General features: G+C 40.6%; 1 protein-coding gene across 1 annotated transcript in view; it reads left to right on the top strand.

Moving 5' to 3' along the window:
* Positions 1-21,584, top strand: part of LOC144820054 (long-chain-fatty-acid--CoA ligase ACSBG2-like) — a 191,671-nt gene that overhangs the window by 25,584 nt on the left and 144,503 nt on the right. Inside the window, exons 4-6 of the mRNA XM_078677708.1 lie at positions 1,403-1,523; positions 8,429-8,509; positions 9,793-9,942. Of these exons, the coding sequence (XP_078533834.1) occupies positions 1,403-1,523; positions 8,429-8,509; positions 9,793-9,942 (352 nt within the window). The remainder of the gene's footprint in view (positions 1-1,402; positions 1,524-8,428; positions 8,510-9,792; positions 9,943-21,584) is intronic.

The raw sequence follows: 21,584 nt of genomic DNA, 5'->3' as shown, positions 1-21,584 counted from the left end.
GCCAAATCTAAGGCTTTGCCTAGTCTTTTGTTTTGTTTTAAGTTATTGTCTTAACTACGTGTGTGTGTGTGTATGTGTAAACATATAGGTGTACATGTATTTGTGACATGTATGCAAACACATATTAAAAAACCTTCCCACCGTGGAAAAAAAACTGACTGCTTTCTGTGTACAATGGATTTATGAGACAAAGGGGCATATCAGCAACAGCCGGCGATAATTATCACTAAGCGCGCCTAGTGCGAGGATAAGTATCACCGGCTATCGCTATATTTTATCACTGAGATAGCGCGCTATCAGTGACGCATATCTCCAAAGCGATAAAAATCCAAGCAATAGCTGCTAAATGTGCGATTATCGCTGGAAATCCAGCGATAATCGCACAGCCATAGGCGAAAGCTTGATGATAGGGCATGGCAGACTTAGCCATAACATCCACCTATCATTGGATATAATGGCTAAGTCAGATTGAAAGCAGGCGTAAGGAAAGTAGCGATAAGCATGGTTAGCGCTACTTTTCTTATCGCTGTGCAGGTTAGCATGCAGATTGATCATAGGAGAAATGTCGCTAAACAGAACATGGGCTTCTATGGGAATTCACAAGGGCATATTATAAAGCCCATATCGCCGCTTTAGCGGCAGCTTCCAGCCGCTAAAGCTGCGATAATTTTAACGCCGTTTCTTGATAATATGCCCCTTGGAGAGGTGACTTTTACATTATTTATTAATTTATAGTACGTGAATGGTGAATGAATGGTTGGGTAAGCATCACCTTAGAGAACACTTTTTGCCCTTGACTGAAACTCATTACCCTGTGATCTTGTATATGCAAGGACTTGTTGTTAGCTGTGCTGTTCTTCTGAAAGATGTTGCTCGTTTCACCACTCAATGCCAGAAGTTAGTTATTGTTATAATTGACAGATGGAGAGAGGACACATTTTTAGAACTGAAATGTCTGCAAGAACAATTGAAGTTCTTGATTTACAGAGTAAAAGGGGAGCTCTTAAAAATAATGGAAAGCCCATGATGTACTCACCACTACCTTCTCCTCAAGTTTTTGAAGTACCGTGATATTTATTTATCCCCAAACTTGGTGAAAAAGTGTTTTTCTGCTGCCAGCCACATTTGTCAACAAGCACTTTAAAACTAGGTCTACACAAAGCCAGTAGACACCTGATACTTGCACAGCCAGGCAGAGGGGGGAGGCACTGTGTAAAAGACATGCTGCGCGCAACATTAACTCATTTTGCCTTGATGCTGGAAGGCGTTTGGCGCTGGGGGATGTCATTAGAGAGAACCTGAATAGTGAAGAAGGCAACACTGATGTTCTCTCATGTGCTACATAAGCCTCTTAATAAACGAAAATCATGGATTTCAGGCTGTTTCTCTCTTTTGTTTCCAGAGGTTTTCCTGCTGGAATTTACACCACAAGCTCAGCGGAGGCCTGCCAGCATGTGGCCAGCAACAGTGAAGCCAACATTCTTGTGGTCGAGAATCACCATCAACTGGAAAAAATCCTACAGGTGAGTTGACTACTTTACCTTATTCTCATGCTGTAAGATTGACAATAAGACATGATTTGCAAAATTAGAGGACTCTCACTGTGGTCACCCCAACCTTTTATATCTTATCATTCAGTGGATGATGCTTTCACAAAAGGGAAAGGTCATTCTAAGAATGCAATCTCATGGCTGAGAGATCAAAAATAACTATTTGAACAATAGCACATTCTCTTCTCTGACAATCCACCTTAAGCTTGAGTAGCAGCACCAAACTCTTCCACTATTGGAGCATTATACAAAGCTCTACTAGTCAGACCTCTGGTGAAGAGAGTGGCCTAACAATTACCAACAACTCATACTCCAGAACAGAGGATATTGTGGAAAGGGCCACCGGCTTCCTAACGTTCATGAATTATATCCAACAAATCTGTGAAAGGGAGTGTTTTTTTTATAAAAGAACATGCATTGTATGAGGTAAACCAGGAAACAACACTTATTCCTAGCAGCAAAATATTGTGTGCAAGTGCAGCAAGTAATGTTGAACCGGCAGAACCCCTCCACTCCAATGTAACTTGAAGGTATATTCTTGGGGTTCAAGTAAAAAAGTAAAAACAATGTAAATACTTGAGCAAGGAAAGGAACACTTGGGGCAATGGACTCAAAACTGAATCCGCTGTACAATTCCTGGAATAAATACTTGCTGAGTGCCAATCCAGTAGGGGAAGACATTTTCTTCATCTACAAGCAACTGACAAAGATACATTTATATCGAAATGCAACTCTCTCAAAGAGAACATACAAGGTAAATGCCCATGTATGGAACTATAAACTTTGAAATATGAGTTATGATGTAATAAACCAATTGTGCTGTTGCAGCGTGTTCACAAAAATGTTTTTAATTTGGGAATACAAAAACAGACAGTCTGTGATCCCTTGAAAGCCTCCATTCCTACATTTCCCGCCAATCAGAGGGGTCATAAATTGCAATCTACCTAATCAATATTCATTGAGCAGGTTAACTTACAATCTCATTTTGAATGAATAATTTGTGATGCATCCTATTAAAGAAGAAGCGTCTTTGTAAATAGCATCACTCTTGCAAATCGGTGGAAAGGAATCTTACATCCGACTCCTAGTTTTAACAGTACGCATCCTCTCCTCCTTCCTTTGAAAGAAGCATTGTTTTCACTGTGCACCATTCACCCAAATCGCCTCATTTATACTGACCCAATGCATGTAGTCCACAGCTAAAAGCCACTTAGCTAATCAACACTGCAATATGTGGTGTCTAGGTTTGTGTGTAGAGTCAAGTTCTTCCACATTGGCAGTGACACCCAAGAATGGATAAAAGACCAACAGACCATCTACTTAAAGTAGATGGTCCTCATTACCAGTTGGCCTTCATCGCATGAGGTAGTCATCACAAATGAAACACGTTGTTTGAAATTTACATGCAGATGTGTGGTTATTCCACTATTTACCACACATTAGTATTCCAATAAATGTTGACAGATTAGACCTGGCAATATTTAACACAAAATTAAAAGTTCTGATATGCGTGGAAAATTGAATTACCGCACAGTTCGAAATTTATCAGCCGAATTGTAATGAGGCCAGATGTGTCGTCTATCAAGCGTCCTCTATCTTGTATGATGGTTCTAGTAGGACCCATCCAAGACCAGAGACTTGCATTGGTTTCTGTCCCCAAAGGGATGGCATCTGCTTCTGCATCCTCTGAAACCCAAGAGCCTGTCAGGCCAGTATGTACAGGATTCCTCGGATGAGCTATGATGTGATCTATACCATATCAGCTGCATCAACTCGGCAGTACAATTGTTAAATCTAAGGTCAAGGGACAATCGATATTTGCCCGGCGGTATCGCCTCTTTAACCCACGAATTATTAATCAATGAAGAGGCAGGCGCTGGAGACGGGAAGGCAGGAAACAAGGTTTATTCTCTCCGGAGGAGAACACATCAGTTCAGACAGCAGGTATCGTCATGAGGTGCTCTAACTGCATCTCTGAGGCCTGGCCTCTTATACATAGGTTTATTGCTTTATTACATACAACACATCTGTGGCAATGCTTTGATGTACGGAAGGATATCCTCCGAATCTCCCCCTCAGGCCCATTCCCACACACATTTACAGTTGAAGTCCTCACCCCGGTCACAACAGGTGATGACTACCGCGCAGCTGGATATTCCGCCGATTCATGGAATATGGAATGTGGGGGTTTGGTCGGATCTCATAGGGTGAGGGCTTTGATCAACTCGGGGGTCCTTTGATGAGGGAAGCTTTCTACTGTACGGGGAGGGGCAAGGAACAGTATCGGCAGAACTAGGTGTCGGCCTGGGAACGAGGAAGACAAACGGGCACACAGGAGAAGGGGGTTTGTATCAAAAGAGGGCCTGGGACCATGAAAGGAAGGAAGGGAGGTGTCGCGCTGGGGACAGGATGGGGTTCTGAGGCAGGGCTGCGCTGAAGAGGGGTTTATGACCCAAGGCATGTGCGAGCGGGGGTTGTCAGAGTGCGGGCTTTGTGAGGGAGGAGGGCTATGCTGGGGGCCAGAGGCATGCAAAAGGGTTGTTCTGATCGAGGCGCCTAAAATGGCGGGTGCGCACGACAAAAAGTGTGGCATCGGGGAAAAAAGGCAAGATGGCGCAGTAATGTTTACCAAACCGTACTAATTTTCCACATACAGAGGTGCTACAGCAAGCATGGTGGTGGCAGGCATCCTAATGAGATGTCAGTAGTGCTTAAACAGTTTCATCTTTCGTTGTGAGCAATTGCAGAAAAGAGGCCACGCTTTACTGAGAGTCAATAAAAGAGTTCTACGTAGATGAAATTCCAAGACAAGAGGAATGTAGTCAGCTGGTTATCGATCTCTTAGTCAGTACCTAGATGGCTAAGCTGTAATTAAGGGCCAGAGGCATGACGTTCTAATATAATAGGTCTGAGCTCTGAAGTGGGATCATCTTTCACCAAAACATCCTTCTGCTCAGCCGCCGCCTCTAGCCGGGCAGGCGGTGGTTAAGATGTCAGTCCACTTATCACCTTGCAAATCTAGTGCAACGGCTGGCGCTGTAGTGGGTACCATCTTCGGGGGTATAGAGTCATCATATCGATGTTTAAATATCGATATGCTATAATATCGATGTTTAAATATCGATGTGACACAATATCGACCTGCAAGAATATCATCAACCAGAATATCGATAGGCAGGTAAGTAATATCGTTTTTGTTAATATCGAAGTAAGTAATATCGTTAGTCAAAATATCGTTGTTAATAATATAAAAATGTATGTTAGTGTTCTGTATTTTAGTATATGTGTTAAAAGTATAGTTTATTTGTCTAATGTATGTTTGAAATTTTTAGAAGTAATTAATTTTATGTTAAGCAATTTTTGCGTATATTAGTTCCGTAGTGGGTTGTGGGTTTATAGGGGAATAGGGTGGGAAGTAATTTAATTATAATATCGTAATACTTTTTTTTTTTAATTATTACATTTTAAAGAAATTAAATATTGCATTTTTGTTCCGTAGCGGGTTGTGCGTTTATAAGGGAATAGGGTGGGAAGTAATTTAATTAAAACTAATTAATTAATAATGTTAATTAATATTTTTGTATTTAATAATTTAGCTTGTTAATTGTGTTAATTTGTTGATTAGTTATTCATTGGTTATTAATAATTAATAATTAATTGGTAAATATGTTACTTGTGTTATTTTTTTAGGAGCCGTTTGTGGGTTTATAGGGGAGTAGGGAGGGAAGTAATTTAATTATAAATAATCAAATAATCATTTTATTAATTCATATTTATGTATTTAATATTTTATGTTGTTAATTGTGTTAAATATGTTGTTATTAATTAGTTGATTGGATTTTTAGTATTAATAATTAATTGGTAAATATCTTAATTGTGTTATTTTTTTAAGAGCGTGTTGTGGGTTTACAGGGGGTAGGGTGGGAAGTAATGTAATTATAAGTTATTAATTAATAATTTGTATTAATTGTTATTTGTGTATTTAATATTTCATATTGTTAATTGTGTTAAATAATGTTATTTATTAATGATTAATTGTTAAATATGTAACTTGTGTCCATTTTTTATGAGCGAGTTGTGTATTTAGAGGGTAGTAGTGTGGCAAGTAATAAAAAATTAGTATAATTTTACATTTTTCCCGATAATATTTTTGTATTGTTATTTTATAGTTTTAATAGTATGAATGGATGTATTACTGTTTTTAATTGTTTTGTACATTGTTATTAGTTAATTAATTAATGAATTGTTATGCAATTATGTTAATTTATCATGTTTTACAATAGTGGTGGTGTTATTTATAGGGGAATTTGGTGAGAGGTAAATTATTTTTTATTATTTAAGTATTTGTTCATTAATGTTAATTATTTTGCTGGACTGGGAATAGTAAATTATTCACCTCTGCTAACCGACACGTTCCCTATTTTTGCAATTGTCGGAATGGGGGAATAGAAATGTTATCCCCTCCACTATCTAACACCTTCCCTACTGTTGCACTCTGTGGAGTTGGAATAGTAAATTATTCCCTTCCGCTATTCAACACTTTCCCTACTGTTGCACTTGCTGGAGTGGGAATAGTAAATTATTGACCCTCCGAAATACAACACTTTCCCTACTGTTGCATGGTTGGAGTGGGACTAGTAATTTTATTCCGTGCGCTATCCAACACTTTCCCTACTGTTGCACACTGTGGAGTGGGAATTGTAAATTATTCCCCCCCACTCTCTAACACTTTCCCCACTGTTGCACTCCCTGGAGTTGGCATAGTAAATTATTCCCCTCCACTATCCAACACTTTCCCTACTGTTGCACTCCTTGGAGTGGGAATAGTAAATGTATGCCCTACGCTATCCAATATTTTCCCTTCTGTTTTAGTTAATGAAGTGTACAATGTTATTTTAAACATAAATATTTATTTTAATATTCTATTTTATTATATATATAATTAATTTTTATATTTATCTTACAGTTTTATGTATATATATATATATATATATATATATATGTATTTATAATTTTTAATATGTTTCTAACATTTTATAATGTAATCAAATAATTATTTATTATTAAGTAAATATATACTTTTTACATATGTATGCTTAATTTTTTTATAATACATTTATAATTTATAATTTTTAACATTTTTAAATAAAACTGTTTTTATTATTTATATTTATTATTCAAGTTATTTTATATTATTTTTAGGACATTTAAAAAAATGATATTTTGAACAACGATATTTTTTGGTTTCAATATTTGGGTACTTACCTTTGCAGAGATAGGATAGTAATATTTTGTCCAATGATATTCTTGACACAATTTTCTGGTAGGTCGATTTTGTTGTAGATATTATGTCAGTGATCCATCTTGGGGGGCTCACCTACATCCTGTGCCTCTTCACAGCCTCCTATTGTTCCAAAGGAGGCTTCCTTTTCTGAATGTATTACATGTCCTTGAGGACTGTTATCAGTGCTTTCCTCTCTAGGAAGTCTTAACAAATTGTTGAAAGGGTTAAAGATCATATTCATCCAACATTAGTCACTCCATTGTCCATTTATCTTTGTATGGTGTGACAGGGTTGTGTGAGATATTTCTGGGAATCAAAGAGGTTGTGTCCCATAACTAAGGGTCTGATTTACATGTCGGTGGTAAGGAGTATCCTTACTGCCAACATAATGGTCCTCTCGCCCTATTTAAATGCCGGTGGACCATACTCCATCACCGCCATGGACAAACCTTTCTGACGGCCTGATGTAGTAAGAGCCATCAGAGAAATGGCTATATGTCTGCTCACCCAATGAGGATGGACCGTCATACAGCCATTTTGTTACTGTATGTCACCGCCAGGCAAACCCTCCGGTGAGGGTCAGTAAAATGTTAATAATGGTTATCCCACTATGAGAATTGACTCCCATAGTGAGGGGATCATAATTTTTTTTATTTTATTTGGTTCATTGCTCATGCAGCCCTGCACCAAACAGCGAAATGCATTGGCAGGACCATTGTGACGGCAGTTCCTGCTAATGCATTATAAATGACCACGCAGTTGGCAGGCATTTATACATTTTAGAGGACAATCCCTCTGCAATGGGAATGGAATAATGAACAGATGGGTCATCCACCAAATAATAACCCAGGGCCTAAGTCCTGTAATTAAGTCTTCTTCCAGTTTTTGGTCCAAAACTCCGTAGCAGGAGGTAATTTCCTGGCAGATTATCTTTAGCCGTTGCCATTTTCTCACACACCTGCACGTTTGCATTTGTTTTGTTTACTTAAGACGCCATTCAAGGATTTTGCAGCACACTTAGAAAGAGGAAAATGCCTCTGATGATTGTTTTTGTGCAAGAAGTTTCCCTCTCCTGCGCAAAGATCCCGTCTACAATGCAGGCACCCTTGCACCAAGGACCAAGGGTTCCTGTGTTGGTGCAACACAGCACATTGTACTGGTGTGTCAAGTACCAGGCCTGTTCTGGCCACACCAGGTACATTTTCCTTGATCCTCAGACAATGCGACCATCCAGAGCGGGGAAAATAGGTGATATCCCATGAATCTATCCCATAACTGCTTGTAAGGGATCTGTGTTACAAACAGACATTACCTCCTGTATTTCGTGGGTGCCATCAAACTTTCCCAGTGTAATCAAATACGAGAAACCTTGATTAGCATAGTAGCTTTCATTAGAAGCCAAGCTAGTGCAGAGTATATGCAAAAATGTAGCACCAAATATCAAAATCATTGTCTCGATCATGGACAAATAGGAAGTGAACAATATAAATAGAGACAACATGTTATTCTGTATCTTTTCCTGTCCTGTCTCTTACTGTTTCATCACATTGCAGTTTGATTACTTTGTTAATATTTAAGTTTGTGTCTTGTTTAGGTCCAGGACCAGCTCCCACATCTCAAGGCTATTGTGCAATACCAAGATGAGCTGAAGCAGAAGGGGCCCAACCTGTACACGGTAAGGCAGCCCCACCCTCAGCCTGCCATCCCTTCTCTGGCTACCAAATATAGCGCAGTATCGAGAGGACCTGCCTAAAGGAATACAGGATGTTCATGACCGGCCCTTCCAATGATACAGTATCCACAACCACTTTAGAATAGGATGTCTTTAAGAAAATGGGTGACTGGTTGAGGGAAGTGATGTGTAAAGTGTTTATGCAGCACTTCAAACTGTAATAAAGTGAAAATACAACACAAAGAAAATACAACACTAATTTTGAAGAATGGAACAATGTAAAACTTAAAATAACACCAAAACAACAAAAATCTAATCAGTTAAACCGATGTGCGGGTTTAAAAATTTCAGGGAAAATAGTGGCAAAAAGCACACAGCGTCAACTGTGGATGCCTGGTCGATCGGGACCTGGCCACTGCAGGCCGCAGCACCCGATTCCCCTGCCAATGCTGCCAATGTCATTACTAACACAACTATTGGTCATCACACTCCTACAAGTGTGACAATTCAGACTATTCCAGGCCACCCAAAGCTATAATAAAGGTGTAAGTGACAGGTATTATTCTATTTAATGTATATCGACATAATAAACACTGCTGTTGTGCTCACCCCAAAATTAGACAGACAGTGCTAGCATGTGGTGGACTGTCACTAGAACTGCTGCTGACATTTAATTGCCAGTTCACAGCACCAGAAATATCTGGCTCAAATTAAGCACAGATGGTCATTGCCAGCAGGGTGAAGGGGCACAAATGTTTCTAAGTTCATTTTTAAAAATTCACTTTTGATAAATATTTCCCAATGCAGTGATCCATTCTGACGTAGAACGGTGAAACGCTATTGAATGTTAAATAAATACACTTGTTAAATAATATATTTGTATTGAGGTTTTCCAGTTCATACACCATATATAACATTCTCCTTGTGTAATATCTTGCCTGCTACCTTGGAAATGAGTAAAAGAATATATTATTATTCTCATCATGAAGTAAAAGTTCATTCAGCTGCTTGCCTCATGGTACATAAGCACAAAATATATATACTTATATTTGTGTAGATCTCTGCCCACACTGTGGAGTTTCCAGGTGTGGAGACCTCTACACACAGGAGTATAAGGAGTGCAGAGTCGTAACACTCTCTTTATGTAGTTTGTGCATACACACAACTAGTAAACTAACTATTAAGTGCAAGTCTACCTTTGAGAACCAGGCCGCAAGCACTCTCTCTTGCTCTCTGAGTATTTCATGAAAAGTGTTTTTTCTTACTGACTACTCTTCTGTCTACAGTGGAAAGAGTTCATGCAGCTGGGATCATCCGTTCCTGATGCAGAATTAGACGGCATCATTGCCTCCCAGAAGGCCAATCAGTGCTGCACCCTGATCTACACTTCCGGGACAACAGGGCAGCCGAAGGGCGTGATGGTGAGCCATGACAATGTGAGTACCACTTTTGGAAAACACTCCTGGCTGAGGCCATGGGTTGCCATTATCTGAAACAGTGCTTAACTTGTAGCTTCATTTGTCAAAAAAAAATAAGTGCCAGGGCCCTCAACAGGAGGCAACTGCAGCTTGTGACACTAATTGCCCCTGTCAGCGCTGCCAATCACAGTACTAGAGTAACTACTAACCATGACACTGCTACAAGTGTGACTACTCAGACTAATGTATGTCCAACTGCTAAAAGAATGTTAGGGCGGCAGGTACTTGTCATTTTTTACATTATATTGAACAACTGTTCTTGTCCTGATGTCTAAATGAGATATACAGCGCCATCATGTGGCAGACTCTCATAAGTACAGTGCTGACAATTAAGTGCAGGTGCTGAGCACTGGCAACCACAGGCTCAAATTAAGCACTGATCTGGAAGAAGATCTGCTGGTACCTGGCGGCCATCGCAGAGCTTGACTGACAGGGTGGTTGTGTGCCTCATGCAAGGCTTCTGACATTTGAGACAGTTAGTCCAATCAAATTTACATCTTTATAGACTCTTATGAGCCTGACTCCAGCAACCTGTAGTGTGAACTGGTGGAGTTTAGGCAAATACACTCTACTAGAGACATGAGACTGGGAAAAACTCAGGTGGAGTTGGGGATAAATGTTGTCAGGCAGGTGGTCCTGATGCACAAGGCCTCCCTGAAAACTCCATCAACAGCACCCACAGTGACCCTGTCGCACTGCGGAGCCCGCAAAGAGTGTTGACGCACCTCAGGACCCCCACATTACTCCAGCATTTCAGGAAAGGACTCAAGACCTGGCTGTTCGAATGAACAGAGCACTGCGAAGCAGCGAGCAACTACAACACCTTGAGACCCTCGCAGGCGATATGTTGAGCTTTATAAATCCTTGATTAATTGATTGATGCCCATTGTACTAAAAGCTGACAGTGATGTTACTCTTCATGGATGAGGATGGGACTCATGGACACGATCACAAAAAAGTAGACTTCACATTGAGGAACTGCTTGGTGAGAATTCAGATTGCTTTACCTTGGCCAGATGATCTGGGCAGTGTTTGAAGCAACTTGGCGAGGCACGATGATGCTGGATCTCAAACACTCGTCAAGCATCTAAGAAATGCTCCTTTGGAACAATAAGCCAGAGCCTGGCAACACAATTCCACACTATATTTTTATAGAGCAAGCAGCTGGGTTCTAGCGGACAGCACTACCAGAACTAGTCACAGTATTAGTAATCTATATTGCCCACCTCAAATGATCTGCTGCCAGTAGATCATAAAATAAATATAACACTTTGTGAATGAGAGGCAACATAAAAAAGACAAACCACATGTACATATTCAGACTGACGAAATCGGTCTTGTGTTGTTATTCTTCTTTTATTGTCAGATGTATTTTTGGTATGCACAGGAATGAAATCAGCCATCGCGTTTCACCCAGAAAAAGGGCTTCTTCAGGGCAAATAATGTTGGTAAGACAGATAACTCGTTGAAGGTTTCCAAGATTGCGTAAGTAGTAGAATCTGATCGAAATGTAGGTAACTCCCGTGTTGGAGAGTGTGTCTTACGGAGAACAAAAAGACCTGTAACTCGCAGTGTGAGGGTCTTCGATTAGGAGCTGTGTCCGGTATACGTTTTTCTGCCAGCTTTTCTGTTATTTTGTGTAGTGGTGATGTTATTTTGCGCAGTGTTGGTGTTATTTTGTGTAGTGGTGGTAATATTTTGCGCAGTGTTGGTGTTATTTTGTGCACTGTTGGTTTTATTTGTTCAGTGTTATTTTGTGCAGTGTTGGTGTTATTTTGGGCACTGTTGGTGTTATTTGTTTAGTGTTATTTTGTGCGGTGTTGGTGTTATTTTGTGCAGTATTGGTGTTATTTTCTTTAGTGTTATTTTGTGCAGTGTTGGTGTTATTTTGTGTAGTGTTAGTGTTATTTTGTGCAGTATTGGTGTTATTTTCTTTAGTGTTATTTTGTGCAGTGTTGGTGTTATTTTGTGTAGTGTTAGTGTTATTTTGTGCAGTATTGGTGTTATTTTGTTTAGTGTTATTTTGTGCAGTATTGGTGTTCTATGTGCAGTGTTGGTGTTATTGTGTGCAATGCTGGTATTCTTTTTTTAGTTTTATTTTGTGTAGTGATGGTGTTATTTTGTGTAGCATTGGTGTTATTTTGTGTAGTGGTGGTGTTATTTTATGTAGTGGTGGTGTTATTTTGTGCAGTGTTGGTGTTATTTTGTTTAGTGTTATTTTGTGCAGTGTTGGGGTTGTTAGTTTAGTGTTATTTTGTGTAGTGCTGGTGTTATTTTGTGCGGTGTTGGTGTTATTTTGTGCAGTGTTGGTGTTGTTTGTTTAGTGTTATATTGTGTAGTGCTGGTGTTATTTTGTACAGTGTTTTTTTGTGCAGTGTTGGTGTTGTTTGGTGTTATTTTGTGTAGTGTTGGCGTTATATTGTACAGTGTTGGTGTTTATTGTGTAGTATTAGTGTTATTTTGTGCAGTATTGATGTTATTTTGTTTAGTGTTATTTTGTGTAGTATTTTTTTTGCAGTGTTTTTTTTTTTATTGAAGGTTTTTTCACTTTTTCGTGCAGGGCACGGCAACCTGTTACAACAAAACTAAATATAATATATTTTACCTATCTTCTTTGTTGAAGATAATACAATCAAGATGGGAAACAATTATCATACTACCAGTTTTCCTAATAGATAAACAGCCTGATTCATCAAGCTGATTTGCGCTCGCAAAGGGCCAGATTCTGAGAATCTGGCCCTTTGCGAGTGCGATTTATGCATTTGGTATTCATCATCCCAAATGCAAAAATCACTATTAGCGAAATCGCATATTTGCGAGGAATTGGATTTGAGGAATCTCTAATAGAGATTCCTCAAATGCAATTCATCAACCAAATAGAAATAGCGAAATCGCAATATTTGGTCTCAATTTACCACCAGGTCTGACTTGGTGGTAAATTGCGTAACTAGTGTAAAAAGCACTTTAGTGCATTTTTTTATTTTGCATGTTACACACACACATGTCCTTTGGACATGTGTGTGCGCAATACCTGTTCAAATGTGCATTTTAGGGGTGCTACAGGGTGTCCTTTGGACACCCCTGGCACCCTTAAAATCGCTATCTGATTTGCGAGTAGCAAATTGCTACTCGCAAATAAGGGATACTCCCCATTCATTCCTATGGGCCTTTTGGCCCATAGGAATGAATGGGGAGTTATTTCCTTTTTTTGCGAGTAGCAAATTGATACTCGCAAATAGAGAACATGTAGGAATCGCTATTTATTTAGCAATTCCTACATGAATACCGTTTTGCGTGTCCTCAATAGCGAGTCGCTATGATTCGCTATTAGGGCCACGCAAAACGGCCCGTTGATGAATCAGGCTGAAAGTCTCTACCTTTTACCATCTTGTGCCAATATTGAGTAATAATTCTTACCAAACATTAAAACAAAGAAAAAAAAATAAACAAATACAGGGGATTTGAGGCATACATCAAGCGCTAACAAGAGATCTATCGAAAGGCCAGAAATAGCTATCACTCGGCATGTATGAAAGCCAAGGCAAGTTATGTGACCACTACTATAAATACAGCTGTAAACAAAGTCCAAACGCTTTTCAATACAGTGAAGGAATTGGCTGGAGAAAATTGTAGAGCAGAGGCGGCTCCACTTAACACCCAGCAATGTCAGGATTTGGCGGCCTTTTTCACTGAAAAAATTGAGAAGATCGTCTCCAATATAAATATTAACAGCTCTAACGCCCATAACCAAAATGACACTCCCTTAACCCCTAAAGGGAATTGCCATCTTGATGCCTGGCCTCCCATTAAACCAGATCAACTGAGGAAACTTCTAAAATCCATCAAATCAGGTTCCCCTCGCGACCCTATTCCCATCAGCATCATGAGCCAATTGGAGGATTCTACCCTGATGCCCATCACAGACACACTTAATGCCTCTATGGAATATGCCTCAGTTCCCGCTCTATGGAAACATGCCATAGTCAGCCCTTTGTTAAAAAAGCCGAATGCCGATCCTACGATATTGGCCAATTATCGGCCAATATCGTTACTCCCTGCCTTTTCCAAAATGTTGGAAAGGCATATCCATGAGGCACTTTCCTCATATGTGGAGAAAAATGATTTACTTCACCCTTCCCAGTCTGGTTTTAGGAGTGGATACTCCACCGAGACAGCCCTGCTTGGGACCACGGAAAAGATCAGAGAACTCAGAGATGATGGACAAACAGTGGCACTGGTTCTGTTAGATCTCAGTGCGGTCTTCGACACCATCTCTCATTCCAGACTGCTTGTCAGGCTGGAGGAGTGTGGTGTCGAGGGCAGGGCGTTAGAATGGATTAAATCATACTTATCCCTACGCACCTTCCAGATCACCTCTGCTGAGGCCTGCTCAGATGTCTTCCACTCTCCCCACGGTGTGCCACAGGGATCTATCCTGAGCCCCCTGTTGTTTAACCTGTATCTTCGTCCCCTAGCTAATCTTGCTGAGAACTTGGGTCTTATTTTAATGACATATGCCGACGATTCTCAGATTTTGTTCTCTCTTTCTAAATCTGATACGTCTGCTCCTTCCGTACTCAAAATAGGCCTCCATGAGATATTCCACTGGATGTCGGCCAATCAACTCAAATTGAATGGGGACAAAACAGAGGTCCTCCTTTTAGGGAATGATAAGGACCTTTGGAGTGATCCCCACTGGCCGACAGCACTTGGCAAGCTACCGCCTCCTGCCACCCAAGTTAGAAATCTTGGGGTCATCATTGATGACAATCTTTCCATGTCACAGCAAGCCAACAAAGTAGCGGGCATATGTTTTACTATTCTCAGATGGCTCCGTAAAATTGTTTGGATGTTGCCACTTACCACCCAGAAGACCGTAGTCAATGCCTTAGTAACCTCTCGGCTTGACTACGGTAACATCTTGTACCGGGGGGCAAACAAAGCAGTAGTAAGACGCTTACAACTGGTACAAAACGCTGCGGCCAGACTGCTTTGTAGAATACCCAGACACGCCAGGATCACAAAACATTTAAGGGACCTACACTGGCTCAGGGTTGAAAACAGGATTCGTTTCAAAACCCTGAGTTATATGTTTAAAGTTAAAGCTGGGACTGCCCCCAAGTATCTCCAAGATCTTGCCAAACTCCACTGTCCCACTCGCAATCTTCGCTCAGCTACATCAGCGAAGTTTGCGGTCCCCAGGTACAAACGGGCCAGAATGGGTGGGAGATCGTTTTCATATCTGGGCCCAACCCTGTGGAATACATTGCCCATTCAAATTCGCAAAGAGGAAAACTACAGGAACTTTAGAAAAAATGTAAAGACCTGGTTGTTTGACATATAAGTACCCTCGGACCTTCTCTCTATTTAGCTGAGCTCGTGACTCGTTTTTTTTCTCGGCGCCGGGAAACCCTTTGTGGGTAGCTGTGCGCCTTACAAATGTTATAAAATAAAATAAAATAAATAACATATATATGGTCTAACCCACAGTAAATATTTATATTTCTAAACGTTCAATCAAAATTCCCTTCTTTCCATCGAGTAATGGGACCCCAAATTTGTTTACCAAGCTTCCTTCCCTTTTTCCCCTTCCGTGCATATATCTCAATCTCTAGATTATACACTGCTAGTAGTTTGGCCAACCAGTGATGAAATGAAGGTGGTAGGGGATCTAACCACGCAGATGCTATACACAGTCTCATAACTGACAGAGCTACAAGTAAGAATTCCCCTCCTCCCTGTAATTGCCCCTCATCGTCCTTCACTCCCAATAGAATTATCACAGGAGTTAGGAGGATTTCAGTTCCTAATACCTTATTTATAAAACCCTCGATATCTTTTTAAAGCAATTGTAGATGAGGGCACATTGCAAATACATGTACCAAATCTGCATCCAAACTTCCACACCTAAAGCAACTAATTCCTGTTGTGCCTCCCCACTGAGCTACCTTTGCAGGCGTGTAATACAAATGGTATATAGTTTTATAATGTTGCGCCTGAAGAGGCGCTGAGCACAACAGTGTATATCCCTTTTCTAGGGAAATGTAAAAAATTTCCTCACTAACATCCAAATTGTTTTTCCATTTGTTTGCCCATTTTTCAATATCATCCTGCTTTGAGGTTATTAATTCAGCATAAAACCTCTTTATTGTACAGTCCTCCCCTGCTTGGATCACTTCCATAATAGGATTTTTAGTGAAGCCCGCCGGTCCTCCCTTCTTATTATATAAAAAGCTCCATATTTGTAGATATTTGGAAAAACTGCCTATTATCTAAACCAAATTTAGTCTGCAATTCAGAGAACTGAAAAACCCCTTGTTGTCCCAAAACATCCCCTACCCTTTTGACTCCCTTCCTTTCCCATTCTGTGAATATAGGTCCAGAAAAGACCTCTTCTGATAAGTTTGGATTTTCTTTCAATCTGGTGTATAAATTATACTTCCCTAGTCCAAACCTTTTAGCAAAAGCTTTCCAAACTGTATAAGCTGCGATAAGCGTCTTAAACCGTGTCCTTTTGAAATAACTAGACTCTGTATATCTTAAGAATACATTCTCAGCTTCTGAGCCCAAAATTAATCCACATATCGCTAATGAGCCAAATTCGTTCCAGCCTTCAGACTCTCCCCCCACCACCAGACCTACCATATACTGTAGAGCTGCTGCCCAGTAACATAACTTAAAATCTGGCAGTGCCCACCCTCCCCTCTCCCTTGGTAGTGTCATAAACCTAAGTGCCCTCCTAGTTTTCCCCTTTGCCCAAATAAATCTGTTAATCACATGTTCGATATTCTTAAATAACTTGGCCTCAAATAATAACGGTATTGCTCTGAAACAATATAAAAACTTGGGTAAAACCAACATTTTAACTACATTCGCCCGCCCCACAATAGAGAGATGTAAATTATCCAGTCTATCCAAGTCCTTCTGCACTTTGTTGATTAAAGGTGTTATGTTCTTTTCTACTAGACTATCCAAATCAGCTGAGATAGTCACCCCTAGATATATTCCTGCCTGTACCACTTGGCTATCTGTGCAGATAGTATGACAATTTTTGATGATCTGTGTTTTTGCCACATTTAGTTTATAGCCCGAAATCTGCCCGAACTTCAAGGCCTCGATTTCGATTTGAGCAATAGCCTCCATAGGGGTCGGTGTAATCACTGCAACGTCATCGGCGTATGCTAATATTTTACACTGGCCGATTCGTGTACGCAATGGCATTATTAGCTCACACCTCTCTATTCTACGAATCAGTGGATCCATGTACATGGCAAATAAAAGCGGTGAGCAGGGGCACCCCTGTCTTGTACCTCTCCTTATTCGAAATTGTCCTGTAGACCCCGCATTCACTCGCACAGAAGCCACTGGATTTACATATAGTGCCTGGAGCGCTTTAACAAATCGCTTTTTAACACCTGATCTTTCCATTATATGCCAGAGGTAGTCCCAGGAGACCCGATCAAAGGCTTTTTCAGCGTCTAACAACATAACCGCCATCGGGTCCCCTGAGACTGCTGTGGCATCGAATAGAGTTATCACCTTGCGTATGTGGTGAGTAGTGCCCAGTCCAGGTATGAAACCATGCTGACTCTTGCTCACCACTTTGTCTATTATCCTAGCATATCTTGTTGCTAAAGCTTTAGAAAATACCTTAGTATCCGTATTCATAAGGGTGATGGGCCTGTATGATCCAGGCTCTTCCGGGGGTTTCCCTTTTTTCAAAATTATCGCGATTTCCGCGCCTCCCCATGATCCGGGGATAGATTCCCCTAACTGTGCCTGCTGCATTGTCTTAATTATATCCCCTTCTAAGATGTCCCAAACACTTTATAAAACTCTATCGGGATTTGATCAGGGCCCGCTGCTTTCCCTGAGGGGAGGTTTAAGATAGCTTCTTTGATTTCTTCTACCTGCAGATCCTCTTCCAAACCTTCTGCATCCTCCTCCATAAACTTAACTACCGGAATCTCCTGTAAATAATCAATGAATCCCTGAGTATCTCCCCTCAAAGGTTCGTCATACAGTTCTTCATAAAAGGTTCTGAAAACTTCTCTTATTCCCACTGAATCTGCGTGAATCCTGCCTGCTGTATCCCTGATCTCCCTCACAGTGCCCGATGTTTCCTGTTGTCTTGTCCGCATAGCTAAAGTTCTCCCCACTGTTTCACTGAATTCGTGACATCTCTCTCTCTTTGTCATATATATTTTCGCAGCTTTTCTGGCAATTTCTCCCTCTGCATCCCCTTTAGCTTTCAAAAGTTCTATCTTTTTTTGCAGTGTTGGTGTTGTTTTGTGCAGTGTTGGTGTTATTGTGTGCAATGCTGGTATTCTTTTTTTAGTTTTATTTTGTGTAGTGCTGGTGTTATTTTCTGTAGTGGTGGTGTTATTTTGTGTGGTGTTGGTATTATTTTGTGCAGTGTTGGTGTTATTTTGTGCAGTGTTGGTGTTGTTTGTTTGGTGTTATTTTGAGTAGTGCTGGTGTTATTTTGTGCAGTGCTGGTCTTTGTTTAGTGGTATTTTGTGTAGTGCTGGTGTTATTTTGTGTAGTATTGGTGTTATTTTGTGTAGCGTTGGTGTTATTTTGTGCAGTATTGGCGTTGTTTTGTGCAGTGTTGGTGTTATATGTTTAGTGTTATTTTGTTCAGTTTTATTTTGTGTAGTGCTGGTGTTATTTTGTGCAGTTTTGGTGTTGTTTGTTTAGTGGTATTTTGTGTAGTGCTGGTGTTATTTTGTTCAGTGTTGGTGTTTTATTATGCAGTGTTAGTGTTATTTAGTTTAGTGTTATTTTGTGCAGTGTTGGTGTTATTTTGTGCAGTATTAGTGTTATTTTCTATAGTGTTATTTTGTGCAGTGTTGATGTATGAGTTTGAGTATGAAATAGGCTTTATTTTGATAAAAACATATCTTAAAAACATAAACATAAAGCAATACTTTAACATCATAAAAAGATTTAATTAACATGAACATGAACACCTAGGTGCCAATTTCCCGCAATTTTTCTAAAAAGTACACATATTACATCAATAATAAAACACAAAATAGAAGGATAAAAGCTACTTGCACATAAGAAAAATTATTTTGTTTAGTGTTATTTTGTGTAGTATTGGTGTTTTTTGTGCAGTGTTGGTGCCGTTTTGTGCAGTGTTGGTGTTATCGTGTGCAATGCTGGTATTGTTTTTTTAGTTTTATTTTGTGTAGTGGTGGTGTTATTTTGTGTAGTGTTGGTGTTATTTTGTGTAGTGGTGGTGTTATTTTGTGTAGTGTTGGTGTTTTTTGTGCAGTGTTGGTGTTATTTTGTGCAGTGTTGGTGTTCGTTTAGTGTTATTTTATGCAGTGTTAGTGTTATTTTGTTTAGAGTTATTTTGTGCAGTGTTGGTGTTTGATTAGTGTTATTTTGTTCAGTGTTGGTATTATTTTGTGTAGTGCGGTGTTATTTTGTGCAGTGTTGCTGATATTTTCTTTAGTGTTATTTTGTGCAGTGCTGGTGTTGCTTCAGTATGTTTTGCTATAATTGTGTGTATTTTAGCTCTAGTGTTGTGTGAATAACACATTGTTATAGGTTGGTTGGTCCCTGTCCTCCTGAAGAGCTGAGTGCTCACTCTGTTAAAGGTCTGGCAGCTGCTTCAGTTGGTTAAATGGCTCTGAGAATCTGTGTCTGAGCCACAGGTCATTACTTGCTGAAGTGCCCTTGCCTAGACAGTCATTCTCAGTTTGGGCAGTCGCCACAACGTACTCATTTCAATATAATCATAATTTCTCACCCTTTTCCTTTGGAGTTGTTTTGAAATGAGAATATGTTACCGACCTTTGGTGACATTCTTTCTGATGGGAAGGTGGGAAGGGGAGAGGAGGCTCCCGTTAATTCCCTTATGCCCCCTCTCCTTCCTGCTTGAGGATGATTTGGGTTTAGCCTCTATTGGGGTGGAAATATGAGGCAGAACTGGCTTCAGCACCTCAGGAGGTTCCTTATATGTACTTCTGATGTCATTCAAGTGGGCGCATGACCCATGCCTCATGCTCTATGGTACCTGTTTGTGCCAGTGTCCTGGAGCAAGCTTGTGCCAGTGTCCTGCTGTCAGTTCTTGCCAGGTGCTTGGTACCACTTTCTGTCAGTGTCCTGGTGCGAGTTTGTGATGGGGCCTGGTGCTAGTTTGTGCCAATGTGCTGGTGCCAGTATCCTGGTGGCAGTTTTTACCAGCGTCTTCGTGCTCATTTCTGCGAGTATCCTGGTACCATGTTGTGCCAGGGGCTTGATGCCAGCTTGTGCCAGGGGCCTGGTGCCACTTTGTGCCAGTGTCCAGCTACTGCTCAGAATACCTGAGAAGGCTCAAGGAATGCATCTGTAAGGGCAGACACGCTGCCAGGGAGAATGTTACCTTACAGAAGGTAAGTAGCTTGTTTTTTCCTAACTGAGGATTCCTTTCACTTTTGAAATAGCATGTAATTCACACCAGGCAATGTCATAGTTAATGAGTATCTTTTTATCAATGCTCTAGCCCACAACCCCAGCATCTCCAAGCAGCCATCTGCACCCCAGCCCTCTCCCCTTGGGATTTGCTAAATTGGCCTCCAGGTTTAGGAGATGCGCAGAGCAGAGGTGGTGGGAACTTGTGGGAGAAGGTACATAGGCCACATGTCCTTATGCTGAGATTGTGAGAGAAGCTACACAGGTCCTTATGCTGAGACTGTGAGAGAAGCTACACAGGTCCTTATGCTGACACTGTGAGAGCAGCTACACAGGTCCTTATGCTGAGATTGTGGGGGAAGCTACACATGTCCTTATCCTGAGATTGTGGCAGAAGCTACATATGTCCTTATGCTGAGACTATGAAAGAAGCTACACATGTCCATATGCTGGGATTGTGGGAGAAGCTACATGTGTCCTTACGCTGAGACAGTGAGAGATGCTACACGTGTCCTTATGCTGAGATTGTGGGAGAAGCTACACATGTCCTCATGCTGAGACTGTGAGAGAAGCTACACGTATCCTTATGCTGAGACTGGGAGAAGCTACACGTGTCCTCATGCTGAGATTGTGGGAGAAGCTACACATGCGCTTATGCTGAGACTGTGAGAGAAGATACACATGTCTTTATGCTGAGACTAAGAGAGAAGCTACACGTGTCCTTATGTCGTGGTGGGCCTCAGCAAGGCCTACCAGTGCTAGGGGTTCGCCCTTCTCTGCACAAAGTACTCAGACCATAGAATAGAAGTTGGCATAGAAACTGGAATATAAAACAAAGTATTAATTAAACCTCATGAGGTACAACTACATTCACACAACACCCTTCCGTAGTGTATGAAGTAGCACCCTGAACAGAAGGAGCATGCTCTTTTTATACCCACACAGGGGCTCAGCAGAAGGCGGTACAAGTACAAAATGCAGGTTTTAGGTACATATAAGGGCATATAGAAAATACACAGTCAACAAGTGGGAGGAGCTAGCAGTGGCTAATTCTAGTAAACACATCCTGACAGTTACAGACTAATAACAGCTGCATGGACAGCTGCAAGCTCAACAGAGCATGTGCGAAGTGGAAGAGGCTAAATATAGTTTGTTCCTAGGCAGAATACAAGAGTAAACAACAGAAAGGTAGGACA

The sequence above is a fragment of the Lissotriton helveticus genome, chromosome 2_1 (genome assembly GCF_964261635.1).
Source record: "Lissotriton helveticus chromosome 2_1, aLisHel1.1, whole genome shotgun sequence".
NCBI classification, from domain to species: Eukaryota; Metazoa; Chordata; class Amphibia; order Caudata; family Salamandridae; genus Lissotriton; species Lissotriton helveticus.
This window is presented reverse-complemented; position numbering and strand designations above follow the sequence as displayed.